The sequence below is a fragment of the Hypomesus nipponensis genome, chromosome 14, assembly GCF_054491055.1.
Source record: "Hypomesus nipponensis isolate SF chromosome 14, ASM5449105v1, whole genome shotgun sequence".
NCBI lineage: Eukaryota > Metazoa > Chordata > Actinopteri > Osmeriformes > Osmeridae > Hypomesus > Hypomesus nipponensis.
Genome location: NC_140374.1, coordinates 12,052,603 through 12,067,942, shown reverse-complemented (window position 1 = coordinate 12,067,942; position 15,340 = coordinate 12,052,603). Strand labels below are relative to the sequence as shown.

At 45.2% G+C, this 15,340-nt stretch overlaps 2 protein-coding genes across 2 annotated transcripts; one reads left to right on the top strand and one right to left on the bottom strand.

Annotated features, from left to right (window-relative positions):
* The first annotated feature begins 514 nt into the window (after positions 1-514).
* Positions 515-3,581, top strand: tnni1c (troponin I, skeletal, slow c). Its single transcript, XM_084671450.1, has 6 exons — positions 515-908; positions 1,295-1,336; positions 1,459-1,590; positions 1,838-1,927; positions 2,359-2,544; positions 2,794-3,581. The coding sequence occupies exons 1-6, from the start codon at positions 879-881 to the stop codon at positions 2,890-2,892; spliced, it is 579 nt and encodes a 192-aa protein (XP_084527576.1). The 5' UTR covers positions 515-878; the 3' UTR covers positions 2,893-3,581.
* Positions 3,582-4,332: 751 nt separating this feature from the next.
* On the bottom strand, positions 4,333-15,099 carry b4galnt3b (beta-1,4-N-acetyl-galactosaminyl transferase 3b). The gene is made up of 20 exons (XM_084671448.1): positions 14,661-15,099; positions 12,317-12,363; positions 12,167-12,232; positions 11,374-11,469; positions 11,208-11,298; positions 10,945-11,045; positions 10,752-10,819; positions 10,300-10,378; positions 10,115-10,181; positions 9,727-9,864; positions 9,511-9,620; positions 9,317-9,417; positions 8,999-9,060; positions 7,442-8,825; positions 7,055-7,308; positions 6,795-6,948; positions 6,618-6,690; positions 6,285-6,438; positions 6,013-6,139; positions 4,333-5,930 (listed from the first exon to the last, which is right to left on the bottom strand). The coding sequence occupies exons 1-20, from the start codon at positions 14,794-14,796 to the stop codon at positions 5,819-5,821; spliced, it is 3,420 nt and encodes a 1,139-aa protein (XP_084527574.1). The 5' UTR covers positions 14,797-15,099; the 3' UTR covers positions 4,333-5,818.
* Between the last annotated feature and the right edge of the window lie 241 nt (positions 15,100-15,340).

Genomic DNA, 15,340 nt, shown 5'->3' with positions numbered 1-15,340 from the left:
CATCACAAAAATCTATAGCGTACATCCAACTATACATTTTATTGATAATAATCATTACAATAATTTTCCAATGTAATGCTAGATTAGATTTAGACTATAGATTTGGTCACATCTTGCTGTGAATGTATTTCAGAGGTTCTTCAGCTAACAAGCGCATCTTTTCCAATAATCCCTCGTGACTGACCGAATGATCAGTGGTGTCATCGTGTCGCTGGGCGGTCCGCGAGTTTTTCATATTGCGCGGAGGCGACCTATGTTGCGGCGCGCTATAATTAACACGCGCTATTTTGACTGTCGGATATAACCAAAAGCTAGTGTAGTAGGAGCCCAGAGCATCCTTTCGCAGAACCAAGGTACTCCCGTTGATCATTCAGTTTATTACTGGTATCAATCATAGTTTATTATCTTTGTGATTAAGTGTCAAGTTGAAGGTGATTTATTGCTGCTCACGTAGCCTATACACATTTGTGCCCCGTGTTATCCTTTTGCTTTAGGGAGAGTTCTACCTGGCTCACAGATTTCCTTTCTATCGAAGCCTCCACAATGGCTGACGAGTAAGTAATACTGTATGTCTTTTAAAAGTTAAAAGTTGATGTGTTTTTAAAAACGATTTGCCTGTTGTTTTTAAAAACGATCTGTGTTTTTGTATGATTCCTTATCGCTCTTATTTTCTCCCTTGAATTCAACATGACATCACAGTGATGTGAGTTTTCCTCAACATCAACCATTAGTATTGCATGAAGCAACATGCCTATATTGTATGCATGTACAAGTATGATGAATGTCAAACTGACTTTCTGTGTCTATTTTCTACGTGGATGTGAGGGATGACAAACTGACTGTCTTCCTGTGTCAATGTCTATCCTCAGGAAGCCCCCATGCCCATGGCTCCTAAGGCAGAGGCCAAGGTACAGTATGGTGTGTGACCCCTGTCGACAGAATGTCTGCAAGATTAAAATGTCCCAACCTCCTACACTCAGGGTTGAAGATCTTAGGGTTAGGACTTTGCGCTGATGTTGAGATAGTTGGTGGAACTGTCTGGCTGCCGGTACAACAGACAAATGAGAAACTATGGGGCCACTAGCTGTGCAACTAATGCACAGTATGTTTTAGACTTGTCACATAACACAGTGACAAGTGCTATTGTTGACCTATTTCAAACTTGTACCTTGCATAGTTTGAACTCCAAGCATTTCTAACTGATTCTGATGTTTTTACTGAACTGAATATTATATGATCATTATAATAACAATATATTAAACATTACATTATTTAAATTGGGTTTTGTTTGTAGCCCAAGTCCAAGATATCAGCTTCCCGCAAGCTGTCACTCAAGGTAAAAGCTCAAGAAGTTACAGCATATGGCAACAAAGCAGACCAAGAAAATTGTACCCTGCTCTTCTACACACACATCCAAGTCCAGTTATGTTTTCATTCTACCATCCCAATCCATCCCAGATCCTCCTGTTGACCCGTGCAATGGAGGAACTCGAGGCAGAGACAGTGGCGAGGGATGAGGAAAAGGTTCGCTACCTGGGAGAGAAACTTCCGCCTCTGCAGTTGTCTGGCCTTCCCCTGGAAGACCTGCAAGTGAGTGACAGACACAGCAAGGCAACAATCAGGGCAGGATCAGAAGAAACGTGAGGCTTCTCCCTCATATCAAATACACTTATAAATACACCTCACGCCTTGATGGAGAATTAAATGTAAGTGGATTGGACATATGGTGTCGACTCCAATACAGGGCAGGTTACATCCCCTTAAATGTTGACAGATGCATTACCCCTTGAACATTAATATAGACTTTTGTTTATGTATTGCTTTGGTTGTTGTTTAGAAACTGTGTAAGCAGCTTCATGCCAAGGTCGACGTGGTGGATGAGGAGCGCTACGACTATGAGGCCAAAGTTGTCAAGAACAACAAAGATGTATGCCTTCAAATACACACTTCAACATCAATAGCTACACACCTTCATATAGCTCAAGACACTTCCATACCCATGCACAAAAAAAATACAAAACATTACAATAGGGGGTCAGAAGGCTGAGTGCTTTGAGAATCGGGCTTCCAATCAGAAAGTTGCCGGTTCGATTCTTGGCCGTGCCCAATGACGTTTTGTCCCTGGGCAAGGAACTTCACCCTACTTGCCTCTGGGAAATGTCCCTGTACTTATTGTAAGTCGCTCTGAATAAGAGCGTCTGGTAAATTACTAAATGTAAAAGTACATTGCCTCAGTTAGAAGGACATGAAGATATTAGAGAAATTACACCAAAATAATAATTAAGAGAATAATTTGAATCTTGGAGGTTAGCATATCCTCATTGCAATCATTACGATTACAATACATCCATGATCTAGATCCATGAGTTGAAGCTGAAAGTGCTGGACCTGGGTGGGAAGTTTAAGAAGCCTGCTCTGAGGAAGGTGAGAGTGTCTGCAGATGAGATGATGAGAGCTTTGCTGGGCTCCAAACACAAAGGCTCCATGGACCTCAGAGCTAATCTCAAGTCTGTGAAGAAGGAGGACATCAAACAAAACGAAAAGGTACCAGCATGGCGATACACACACACACCCAAGCATGCATATATGCACACACACACACAAACACACACACATCAACGCATACGTTTTGGTTGACGCACAAAGCCCCTCGCATTGTTTAACAGGTCACATCCCTTACAGTATGAGTCATGCTGCAATGACATGAGTTGTTTGTTATTTCTTGGCCCATAATTCATTTATACACTTGTTAACTCTCTTGTGACCAAATGTGGTCTGTTTTGCCCCTCACAGGAGATGAACTTGGAGGTGGGTGACTGGCGTAAAAATGTGGAGGCCATGTCTGGCATGGAGGGCAGGAAGAAGATGTTCGATGCTGCTGGTGGCCAATAGGATGTGTTCTCACGACAGCAAGTTGATGACAACACAGAGATGGTGGAGAAGAGGAGCGAGGCAAAGAGAACATGAAAGGGGGTTAGGAAGTACAAGCAAGGTTGGTGTAGATTGATAGGACAGGGGGGTGAAAGGCAGATATTTAAGTTGATTTCTACAGACATGCGATATGTTTGAAGTGCAAAATCTCAGGTTGCAATAATGATGGCCTGAGGACTTGAAAACATCCGTGACTTGACTTGAAAACATCTTCATCTTGAAGTCATCTATGACAGAAACCAATGTTGGCCATGGAAAAGAGGAGTGGAGAAAAGAAGGCAATTAAGATGTCAGCTCTCTGATTGCAAAAAGGGATAGAATACCTTATTAAAAAGTGTTTATTGAGCAGTGAGGGTTAAGAAGCCTTGTCAGTAAGCCTTGTGAAATCAACTACATAAAAATCAGAAATGATGTCAGACCCCGGTTCAGTTTCTGTTCATGTCATTGTTCCTCTTGCTTAGTATTTACGGTTGCATGCATAGTATATAGCATATCTATTAAACGGTCTTTTTCGTAAGTGAAGGCTCTCTTGTAACAAGTATTTTTCTCAAACTCTGTTCTTTTTTTATTATGTACATTTCAACCAATGCTTGTGTAAACTGCCAAATGTTGCTGCCACATGTAAATGACAATAAACTTGTAAATAGCCACCTGTTCTATTTGAATTACACAGATGGACTAGAGTAAGCTAAGATTGAAATAATTGCAAACAATAAAAGATCCCATACATGATGTTTTGTTTGTAGACAAGGCCACTAGTCCTTAACTATTAGAATGGCGGTCATTTTGCTGTCATGGAATTTAAGACAGACCATTGTATAATATTAAGCAAAACCCCTCCATCATCATGCATGAAATGTTTTGTTAGACACATCATCAGGAAGGTCTGCACACGTATATCATTATCAAAGCAATTACAATATATACAATTCACATTACAATATATAAGTCTCTGTAGTCCTGCTATTCAGTAGGTATGTTACAGAGACATATAACTTTCTTACGCATGCTTAACAGAGCATCTGTTCTTCATTGGAATGAATACCAGTCCAAGAATAAACAATGGACATCCACACACACGAGGATACAACCTTGGGCTGACAGTATTGAGCACCTCTATGTGAAGTTTGAGTGACAGGGTGAAGTCAGAGGCATCTAAGTGATGCTGAAGGCCAAGATTGTCTGCATACATGAGGTAAGTGTGGTTTGTGGGCCATATTTGTGCAGGTGTGCTACTCCATTTAAAGTTCCGCTAAGCAAACTACATCTCTAAATCTCCCACAAAAAATATAAAATAATCAGAATTATTAAAAACCTCAAAATACATTCCCGACAATACATGTGGGGAATGAATACCCAGACGTTTTGCAACTGGAAATGAATTATTTTCATGACAGGAAATAAAGGGAAATTTCTTTATTGAAATTGTCAAGACCGTAGATATTTTCCTGAGAAAACAGGTAATACCCAAATATACCAAAAAAGGAGAAGGACGAGGTAACAGAGACAGACAGGTGAAAGACCAGGAGGCCATCTTGTATCCCAGCTGTCTCGTCAGTCTCAGATTGCGAAAGCCCCGACATCTTTGTATTTGTACTCAGGACACATCATGTAATAGAAAGGACAGGCTCCAACAAGGAATGTGAAATGTAGCAAAAGCTGCCTTGAAAACAACATTTGATTTATACAGTACAAAACATCACATGGTTGGCTTTTTCATTTCGTTTTTTTTCTTCCTAAATCCTTTACCAAGTTTTTCTACAACATATGTGGATATTCAGACGGATGCAAAATGACCTTTTACTGTCTATTGCTTCACCCCCAAGATCTGGGCTCCATCAGGAACACATGAGGTGTGGATCCCGATTCCCCAGTCGGGTTCCCAGAGGGGCTCACCCTCCACACAGAGCTGATGATCACATCTTTGTTTTTAGCAAGTTACTCTCAAGACCTTTGATAATGGCACCAGTTCTACCCACCTGATGCTCATTATAATTATCATAGAGAAGGCACATCCTTACATTCAACAGGTTTGATAAAGCACATTTGGTTGACATTTGATGCTTTGTCTTAATCCCTTTACCGCCAATACCTGAATAAATATAATGTACATTACAAGTTTTATTACATCACTAGATCCAATTAATTCATATTTCAGATAGTCTTTCAAAAAGACGTTGGAAACATTCCTGCAGTGACAAAACATACCAGTCAATAAATATTGTCATTGATACAATAAATACAGTCTCAATCTTGTACAAACAAGGCCCTTTGCAAATCTACAGTGGCCTAACCAAACACCTGCCCACACAGGCACAAACAAAATTCAGCCAACAACAATTATACAGTCACAATGTGTCCGTGAGTAGCTGAGATATGCGTGTGTGTGTGTTTGTGTGTGTACGAAGGTGTGCCTGAGTAGGATTGGACAAAGGCCATCGTTCCCTTGGTTAAATCAGCTTAGCACAGTGCCGACCAGTGCAGGTTATAATGCTCCAACCCAGAGCAGTCAACAGTATTATCTTCAGGCACTGGTGAACACCGATATCGCTTCGCAAATGATTCATCACTAGTATCCTCTTAACGAAGGATATCAAAAGGCAATCATTCAGTAGTATTGCATGTATAAAGTACACAGTTTTGTCTTACAAAAACAATGATCAGTAGCATCTTCCAGGCAGTGATCTTCCACATCAACTCATGTAGTCACAGTCTATGAGAGTTTGAGTGACAGGAGATACATCTCAATCCTGTATCAGGAATTGCCACAGTCCTGCCCTTTTGACCCTTCGTCAGCGAGTATTGGTCAAGGTAAGGCATGTAAGGCAGGATAGGCCGGGGGTAAAGTGCACTGGTCTCCATGGCCTTGCCCATGGCATTGTCATGGCTACGTGTTGTTGTGCTGTGTGCGTCGATTCCACATGCCACGCTTTGAGTGATAGTGATGCATGAAGTTCCTGAGGTAAATCCTCTCCACCTCCAGACCGGACTGCAGAAGCCTAAAACAAATGGAGAGGAATAAAGCACGTTTCAGGAACTATATGGCTCTGTAATATAATAAGGTATTGTATACACACACACCTGTCCAGAAGTTCCCAGTCCTCTCCTCCCCAGCGGTCTTTGAAGTCCTTGGTGTTCATGCCTCCTGCAGCATCCAGATCAGACTTATAAAGCCCCAACAAGCCAAAACCATTCACCTCCCAGTAGCCTGTAACAAACACAATCTCATTTGATTTCAGAATTCATGAACACGGGCCTGACAGTTAACACATTGTGTTTGTATTGTCCATTCAGATGCACACATGTACATAAACAGTTTCCATAAGGATGTGTGTGTGCGAGCGTGTGTGTACCTCGGGGCTCTGAGGGCGTAGCTCCACAGTCAAGCCTCATGACGATCGGAGCGAAGCCCATGTGGCCCTCCACACAGTGTTTCCTCACGACGTCGATGATGGAGGGGGGGAAGTGGATGTGGAGGTCACACAGGAACACTATGGTGTGCTCGTCCTGCGAGGGGCGGAGGTAGAGGAGAGGAGAGGGAGATGGACAGAAAGAGAAAGGGGGGATTTTGCGGACAGAGAGAGAGAGAGCGAGAGAGATGAAACCAGGTCATTGGATGAGATCGATGCCTTCTTGCCCTCTCGTTTCGTTGTGCGTGCGTCACAGAATGATGAGGTCGTACTCACAGTAATGAGGTTGATGCCTGCCTGTAGACCAGCGGAGCGCTCAAAGTTCCCACTGAGCTTCACATACTGGTACCTGACACGGAAAGTAAACGTGGCTTCACAATAAAGGCCTTTAATAAGGTGACAATAGACTGGTCTGTCAGGCACGCACCATCACACGGCTGCACGCACACACACCTGGGGAGAGTGGAGGTGAGCAGGGCTTTCTCCACATCCATGTCAGTGCTGTTGTAGTCAGTGATGATGAGGTTGAAGTTGGGATCTTGTGTGTCACGGTACAGGTCCTCCATGTCCACTATCAACTGCTGCACCCAGCGAGCCTGATTCTTAACTAGCAAGCACAAGCGAGCGCGCACACACACACACACACACACACACACGTCAGAGGCAGAGTAAGGTGTGAGTGTATGTGCTGTGAATGTACACTGTTTAAGTACCTGGTACTATGAAGTGGACCATGGCAGTAGGATTCCAGCGAAACCCCACAGGGTTGCATAGCACCGTTTCAGGGACGTGTCGAGGGTACTGTTTTCCCCTGGAGCGTGGTCGGCGAATCAGGGCATAGATGTAGTGTGACAGGCGCAAGTGTTGTCCAGTCAGATCCTTGAGCTCCAGCTCGAGGAGGTACCTGCTGCCCTGGGCTCCGTCTACACGCCTCTCCACATTCACCACCCTGACCAGGGAGAAACGGCTGGGGATGGACAGGGAGCAACACATATGTTATATCGGGGCTATAATGTTACGATTGTCTCCTCACACTATAGCAATCAGACGAGCACACAGGCAATCATCATCACGCACACACATACACACAATAAGCTCACTTGTGGTGCTTCTTGTTGAGTTTGTCGATGAAGGTCTTGACGATGGGGAGGGCGTCGCTGGAGCGCATCAACAGGTTGCCTGACACGTTACAGCGCAGGTCGATCCAATCAGAACGCAACATCTGCAGGTCCAGGGGCGTCACCTGGAAGGTCTGATCCCAGTTCACCTCGGGGTCGAAGACGGGCGCCGGAGTGAGGTCGTACGCCATGTCGTCCTCTCCTGCCTCCTCCTCTCCATCCAGGCCCCATAGTTGGTCTTCCACTCGTATGTCTCTTTCTCCATCTCCCTCTCCAATCGGCCCCTTCTCCCTCCTCACCTGGGACCACCCTCTATCCCCTGTGGTCACAGAAGGGGGCGGGGCCAGGCCCCTGTGGACTGCGTCCAGAACTAGTTGTGGCGGTGAGTCCATTTGTCTCTCTCGCCCCCTCTTCCTGGCTATATTGATCCTGGGCTCCGGCTTCCCCATGGGAGCTTTGGGGGTCTCAGGCAGGGGATGGATGGACCGTGGGGTGACCAAAGGCTGTCGCAGCCTAGTATGGGTATCCCTTCCCCGCATCGTTCTGGGAGAAGGGGAAGGAGAGTTGGAGGCATCCCTGGCTGCAGGCGTGGGCTGCAGATGTTTGACATGCTGGATCAGCTCAGCCCCGCCTCTTTCACTCTGCTCTAGCTCCACCAGGGGGCGCTGCACCCATTCCACTGTTTTCTCTGCTGGCCTCTGGAGACCCTCTCCCCTTGGTGCTCTGTCTGTTGCTGCTGGTCTCTCAGCTGCTTTGAGTTTGTCTCCCGGCGCTGGTTTTTCTGCTGCTCTGTCGGATGGTTTGAGTTTGTCTCTCTGCACCGGTCTTTCTGCTGGTCCGTCTACAACTTTCTCTTCTGGTTTAAGCCCGTTTCTCTCTGCCGGTTTTCCTTCTGGTCTCTTCACAGGTTCGAGCTGGTCTCCTTCTGCTGGTCTTTCTGCACGTACAAGTCTCTCTCCCTCTGTTGGTTTCTCTGCTTGTTCAAGGAGCATCGTCTCGGATTGTCTTTCTGCAGGTTTTAGCTGGTCTCCCTCCTTCAGTACCAGCTCTTTCACTAGCTTCTTTTTCTCTGGTCTACGCTCTTGTACTTGTTTCTGCTTCTCCCCTCTCTTCCTCCTCTTTTTACCAGTGTGCAGCACTGTATCTAAATTGCCCCTCAATGAGGGGCCGTCTACAGGTCTGCGCGGGAGCACCGAGAAGAGTTTGCGCTTGCGTTTCAAAGTGTAATCGTCGTAGTCATCACCGTAGTCAGGCAGGACGGCGTTCTCTCTATCCTGGCGGAGCCTGGCTCTGAGCTGGGCTTCCTCCGCCGGCTCTTCCTCCTCCTCCTCATCTGGAACCAACGCCTTCTGATTTAACCCAAAGTCTGGAAGTATAAAAGATGAAGACAGCAAGAACATAAACAAAAACATTGGAGGAGACAGAAAGAAGGAGACAGAAACGTAGAAAGACAGAAAGGAAGAGAGGAAAACAAAGGGTGTGAACGTGTCCAGTGTGAACGTTGCATTTCATCAGCGATAGTTTGCTACAGCAACCTACTTCCTCTGACTCTCTCCAGCCCCTCTGGCCTGTCAAGTCTCATATACCTGGAGAAACCAAACCTAGGGACAGGGGGAAAACAAGAATATACCACGTTTACAGGGATAGAAACCTTCAGCTCCCTCCCCTGTCCTCAAACATTTGTACTGTCCTTCAATATGGCAACGCCTTTTCTATGCTCTGCGGTAACACAGGGCCCTCTGCTGGTGACAATCAAGACATGTCCAAAGTTTAACCCCACCACTACGCCCTCCCGCCCTCCACCACTCCCTCTAGGGGCCTTCTCCTCTCTCCCATCTCTCTCTCCGGAGGTATCACCTCTCGAGGTAGAGGGGACTCTCGTGGTAGAAGCACGTGTTCTCTGCCTCCATCTGTGTCAGGCGTGTGTGGTCGTTAGGGTAGATGTAGGACATGTGGACCTGAGGGAGGGAGAAGCCAAAGCATGATCTAAAAGGGCTTTGACGCCAGCCAAAGTGCACGCATCATCAAGGAGGACAGCGAGGTCCACTTACAAACTGTAGGCCCTGGTAGCGGAGCAGAGGGAAGCCTTTGATGGTGTAGCTGGGATTGTACGAGCAGTCTGGCAGCACACTCTGGAGGTACCTGTGGTCAATCAGAGGGACTGCATGCATAGACACACACACACACACACAATAGGATTCAAGTAAGAGGACTTCAGTGCCACAGGACTTGTGTGTATATGTGTGTGTGTGTGTGTGAGTTCTCACTCTGGTAGAAGGTGTCTCGGGGGTCTTCCCTTAGCATGTCGGCGTCACTGTTGCTAGGCTGGCTCCTGGTGGAGCCGGTGTGGCTGGCGGCGGTTTGTGGCACGTGAGCGACATCGCTCATCTTAAGGGCAGACTCATCTGGGAGGGGAAACAGCAGGGGGAGAGACTGACGGCCCAGATTCCGTTCTCTGCTCCTCGCAGAAGGCGGGGCCAGTGGTGGACACGCTGTGGTTCAGTATGGCTGCTATAGGCTGTGTCACTATAGGCTGTGTCACTATAGGCTGTGTCACTATAGGCTGTGTCACTATAGGCTGTGTCACTAAAGACAGAGGCAGGAACAACGGGCATCTGTGTGGGTATGTATGTGAGTACCCGTGTGTGCTCTCACCGGTGTAAAGGGAGATATGCTTGGAGGAAATAACCACAAATTTCATGCCTTCCTGATTCAGCTGCCACTGTGTCGAAAAAAAACACCACAAGCAAATGTGACACAAACGTGGGATTTCGACAAGCACTAACAAATAGATGCTTGGTAATACAGGAAATGGTGAAGGAGAGTCATGAGTCACTCACCGCCACCTCCATATGATCTGTCCCTCTGTCATTCTGCTTGTGAATCACCTCAAAGAAGTACTTTTTTTGTTCAGACAGCCTGAGATCCAAATTATATCAATTAAAACAATGTATCATTCTATCTATAAAACACACAAACACTTTCTTCATCCCAAGGCTCTCTTGGGCTCCTCCCGTCGTTTTTCATGGCTTCTACCTGTCACCTGACTTTTGGTAGTTAGGACACTTTGCTTAGTCAGATTTAAACCCACATCCTGTTTGAATGATCAACACACACATGCATGTGCGCACATGCACGGCTGTTCCTTCTCCAGTGTTCCTCCTGGCTCTAAGCCTGGGCAAGCAGAGGAGAAAAAAAAAAAAAAAAAACAATACCCCCCACACACACACAGACGCGCATACAACATGTATAAACACACATGCACACACTATAACTAGGATGTTTAACTCACCAAACTGGTCTTGATATTTGACTGACATACTTTTCAAACTCGCCTGGAGCTGTCCATTCAGATCCCGTCTGAGAGCAAACATCAACATCCTCATAAGGACACATAGATTTTTCGCTCAAAACACCAACGCACACCGACAAGCACAAATGCTGTAAATATGAGGGAACACAAAGGCTAGAACATCCACACTCACCTTGCCCACCCAGGCCAGCAGCTGCAGGTTGAGGGGGGAATCGTCAACACTCAACCAGAACTCAGAGTTATCATCAGAGCTCAGGGCAAACACAAACTCTCCTGAGAGGGGCGATAGAGACAGTTTGAAAGAGTACTTAATAGTTTTAAGATTACACCCCTTGTAACACATTGATGAGACATGGTTCAAAGTCCATCAAGATATTGCAAGCGAGACACTGCACGAGAGAGAAAGAAATAGAGAGAGATGAAAAGGAACTGTACCATTAGTATAGGGGTGGAGGAAGCCAAATATCCGGAGGCCATAATTTGTCCATCGGGGTGAGACCGCAAGTTTCTTCACTGTGGTTCTTGACTGGACAGAGAGTTTGGGATGTTAGAGTAGTGATCCCAGTTCAAATGATACAGTGTGTGAGAGAAAGGGACTCACGTGAGGGTATAACGGGTAGTGCAGGTTTTTGCGGAGCTTGGCAGTGGAGCTGCCACACCAGTCTTCAAAGATGTGCAGGTTGGCCTGGCCCTTATACTAGACACAAAGTGTTGGGGAGGGGGGAGAGATAAAGATGGAAGAAACACGTCCACATTTGCCTCACAAACAACATACAGCACACTACACCAACTGGACCTCCGGACTTTCAGCTGTGGCCCAGATAAGCTGTAAACCTACACCTCTGACAGTGCCAAGGAGACAGTGATATTTGAGCCGTCTGTGTGTGTGTGTGTGCGTGGGCATGAGTACGTGTGTGTGTATATGTGTTCCTATCAAAGTTTAAAAGAAGGGGTGGAGAATGTCATCCGAAACCGAATTCATATACATTTACATTGTCTTCTCAGTTGTGCAGTATGTCCCAGCAAAAACAGCTGCAAGCATTGCACACACTATGACACCAACACATGATTCAGTGATCTTGGCCTTTAGTATGAGCTGAAGGACCTCTCAGTAGAGCCACTACTGGAACAGTTGGAATGCGTTATACTCCCAGTGCAAATACAACTTTTTTTTTTTTTTTTTACTACTACTCAGTTTATCTGTCTTCTAACGCTACAACCTAATTTAGCAGAAACATGACAACTCCACATGAAAGGCTTCCCAAGCAGACACTATGACGCACACATACTGCATTACACAAACAGTAACATAAACAAGACAGTAGGAAGTATCCTAAAGCGTGACCCTACGTAAAGTAACTGCCACACACAGAGCACTGAAAAGAAAAACAAACCTCTGGTCTCCAGTCTTGTGGGGTGTAGCTTGTGCGCCAGACTAGATCAGATACGTCTCCTCCAACCTAAAACACACACACGTTAACCATGTAACTCCCCCCTTGTTTTTTTTTCTGTTCCTGTCTCTCCTTTATTGTGGCCAGTGTCACCTCTCTCCCTGGGGCAGGTCTTCTCCAGGTGCTATCTTCATTGGCTGCTGTAAAGAGAATGAAAATGGGTTAGAGGAAGCACCTTCAGCAAAATATGCATGTTTCTGAAGTATTGTTGAGAAACTAGATTGACAATCAGTGCTTTCCTGTTTGGTTTTCCAAATGTATTAGCTAATAAGTGTTTAATTTTACATGGTCCCCAAAACTTCTAGACTATGAGCTTATAACCCATGAATTGAAATGGTATCAAAATATCAGAAACCAACCTTAAAAATGATATTACATTTGAAACGAGAAACGTTCCAGAATAAGATCAAACCAAATAATTGTTGGGGGGTTTTGTCGTATGTGTATCATGTGCAAATTGAATATCTTAAGACATTTTGACCCAATTACCACAGGGAACCATGCAAGGGCCTTCTAAGACCAAATTTCTCAGGATGTAAAGCCTATATATGCATTTCAGTTTGAACACATAAATGGCTGCCTTCAACACAGCCTAGTATTTAACTGGGATGCTAAAACTGTAAGTAAATACCTAACTATAAAGGATCTATGCTTAACCAAATATTGGAAACGAACAAAGGTTTAAGTGTTTCAGAAAATGGAAATGAAAACAAATAGAAGCAGTAAATTTACTATGTAAAGAGTTGACAGATGGAGGGTGAGGTTGGATTTTCCTGATTACACATTTGTGAGAAACAGGCAAACAAACTATTTAAGTGTAAGTTGAGTGTGAGTTGTGTGTGATGCACACACACACACAACCGACGAAAACAATTCATCTCATCGTGGAAAGAAAGTCAGACACCCACTGAGTTGAAACAAAAGTGACTCGAAGACCTACAAGCGTTCGTCACTTGAGTCATCAAAAATGTCTCCAGAAATACAGAGAAGGGATGTGTTTTTTATAGATTAAATCTGGATGTGTGTTGTGAAGGGAGGAGATTCAAACTACTAGTGGCCTGGTATGGTCTGTCATTATCACGGGGGTGGAGGCACGAGTGCACACACACACAGTATTTTATGTGTACCACAAGTCATTTTAGAATGTATTTTTAACAGGGAGGTATAAACTGTTGCCATGCCACATAGGCTTACTTTACATACCCCGTCACAAAATCTGACTGAAGAACATGCAACAGTTTAAGTTTCACATGGGTAAAAGCAATGGGTCTAAGAGTTTATGTGCAGCTACAACTAGCCTAAATAAACTCGATCTGTCCTCCACTGGCACTGCAACAGTCTACTGTTGTGGTAATACCATCACTAACATCCAATTACAGTTTCATCAAAAATCAATAGGGAAACATACTTGAAATTGCAGTCAATGTGCACGTGCACACACAAATACCCTCTCTGGACGCTGGTTCAAGAGACAGTTGGTTTTCTTGCCCCTAAGAATACCCCCATTGTGAGTAGGGGGCTGGAGCTTAGGAATGTGTGTGTAGCCAGATAGACCTAGAATGTGGCTGCTGTCACACAGAGGCATGTGATTACATGTCTAGCTTTGGCCATATAGACATGGGTTGTTGCTGTCCCCTTAGCGCACACACACACACACACACACACACACACACACACACACACACACACACACACACACACACACACACACACACACACACACACACACACACACACACACACACACACACACACACACACACACACACAGGTGGGTGCCTCTGTGTGTGTACAGATGGGGGCTGGGGTTTGGATCCCCTGTGTGAATCTACACATTCCCTTGAGGGTAACCCTCATGGCCTGACCCTTCTCAAGACTGTCTGTGTGCAGAAGTAGCCTACAGAGAACAGTTGGTGGACACAGCTGAAAGGGGTAAAATGACTGCATGAGCACAACGGAGGGTTTTTGTCTTCGCCCCCTAATTACAAACAAACAAAAGCACTGCCTGTGTTCCGACTTTTTCTCTCTCTCGTGTTTGAGGTCATCTTACAGTCATAACAGACATACTGTTGAATGCGTTCTACTTTTACAAAATGGGTTGACTACCATGGAAACCTTTCGGCATTGGGGCTTTTTTAAGCCGGATGTCAATGGTGTAGATTTCATTAAACTTTCATTATCAGACGAGGGTGAAAGTAATCTAAGATGTCTGTCCTTGGCAGGTGTGACTCCAGGAGTGCCCTCTCAATCCCCTTTAACAAATACTGTAGTTGTTTTTAACATACTTCCAATCCATTTGTTTTCAGATGAAATGGCTTGGCATGAAAGTAGACGCACAACACACTTTGATAAATAAACACCAAGTTGGTGATCGGAACGCCTGATAATAGAGAAGATAGCTCGTTGCAAGCTTTTTCCCCGTAGGTAAGCTACTTACGGGTTTGCGAGCTCCATGCATTTGCTGCAACAAACTCATGATACACGGCGACAGCTCCAATTATCAGAATAACTCCGAAAAAAAGGTATTTGCCGTTACGTCGGAGTTTCTTTAGAGGAAAAAACGATTTGATCATTTTCTTAACGAAACCTTTAGAGAATGTATCCGTGTCCTTTTTTTCTGAACGGTTGTCCAGTTTCAATTTGACACTAAACGGCGCCCAGAGCTCTCCGACGTTCCGGGGACGCTGAACCTCATCCCGTAATCCCAGTCACCAAGTATATGGTGCTTTGAATTCAATTCCCCTTTTGTTGTCTTTCAAGCACAGAAGTGTGATGGCTTGCTGACAACGACTATTGTCGCTAACTTGGCTACACAGCTAACACCTGACACTGCAAAGTCTTCTTCACGGTTCACTGCCCTGGCCGACGGAAAGCACCCAGGGCGCAGGCAGTAAGTAGTTGTAGATGGATCAGGGACCTCGATATACCCACCCCTTGTCCCAGTCAGAGAGACGGCGAGATTCAGGGGTGGAGTCACATTGGCCGCACCCACAAGCTAGTGAATTTACCCAAGGAACAGGTGGGCTAATCTAAACGATTGCTCTCGAAAGCACCTGCATTGCCATTGCTTAAGGAAATCTACCTAAAAGTAATTGATTGATAGGCTAGTACGAATGA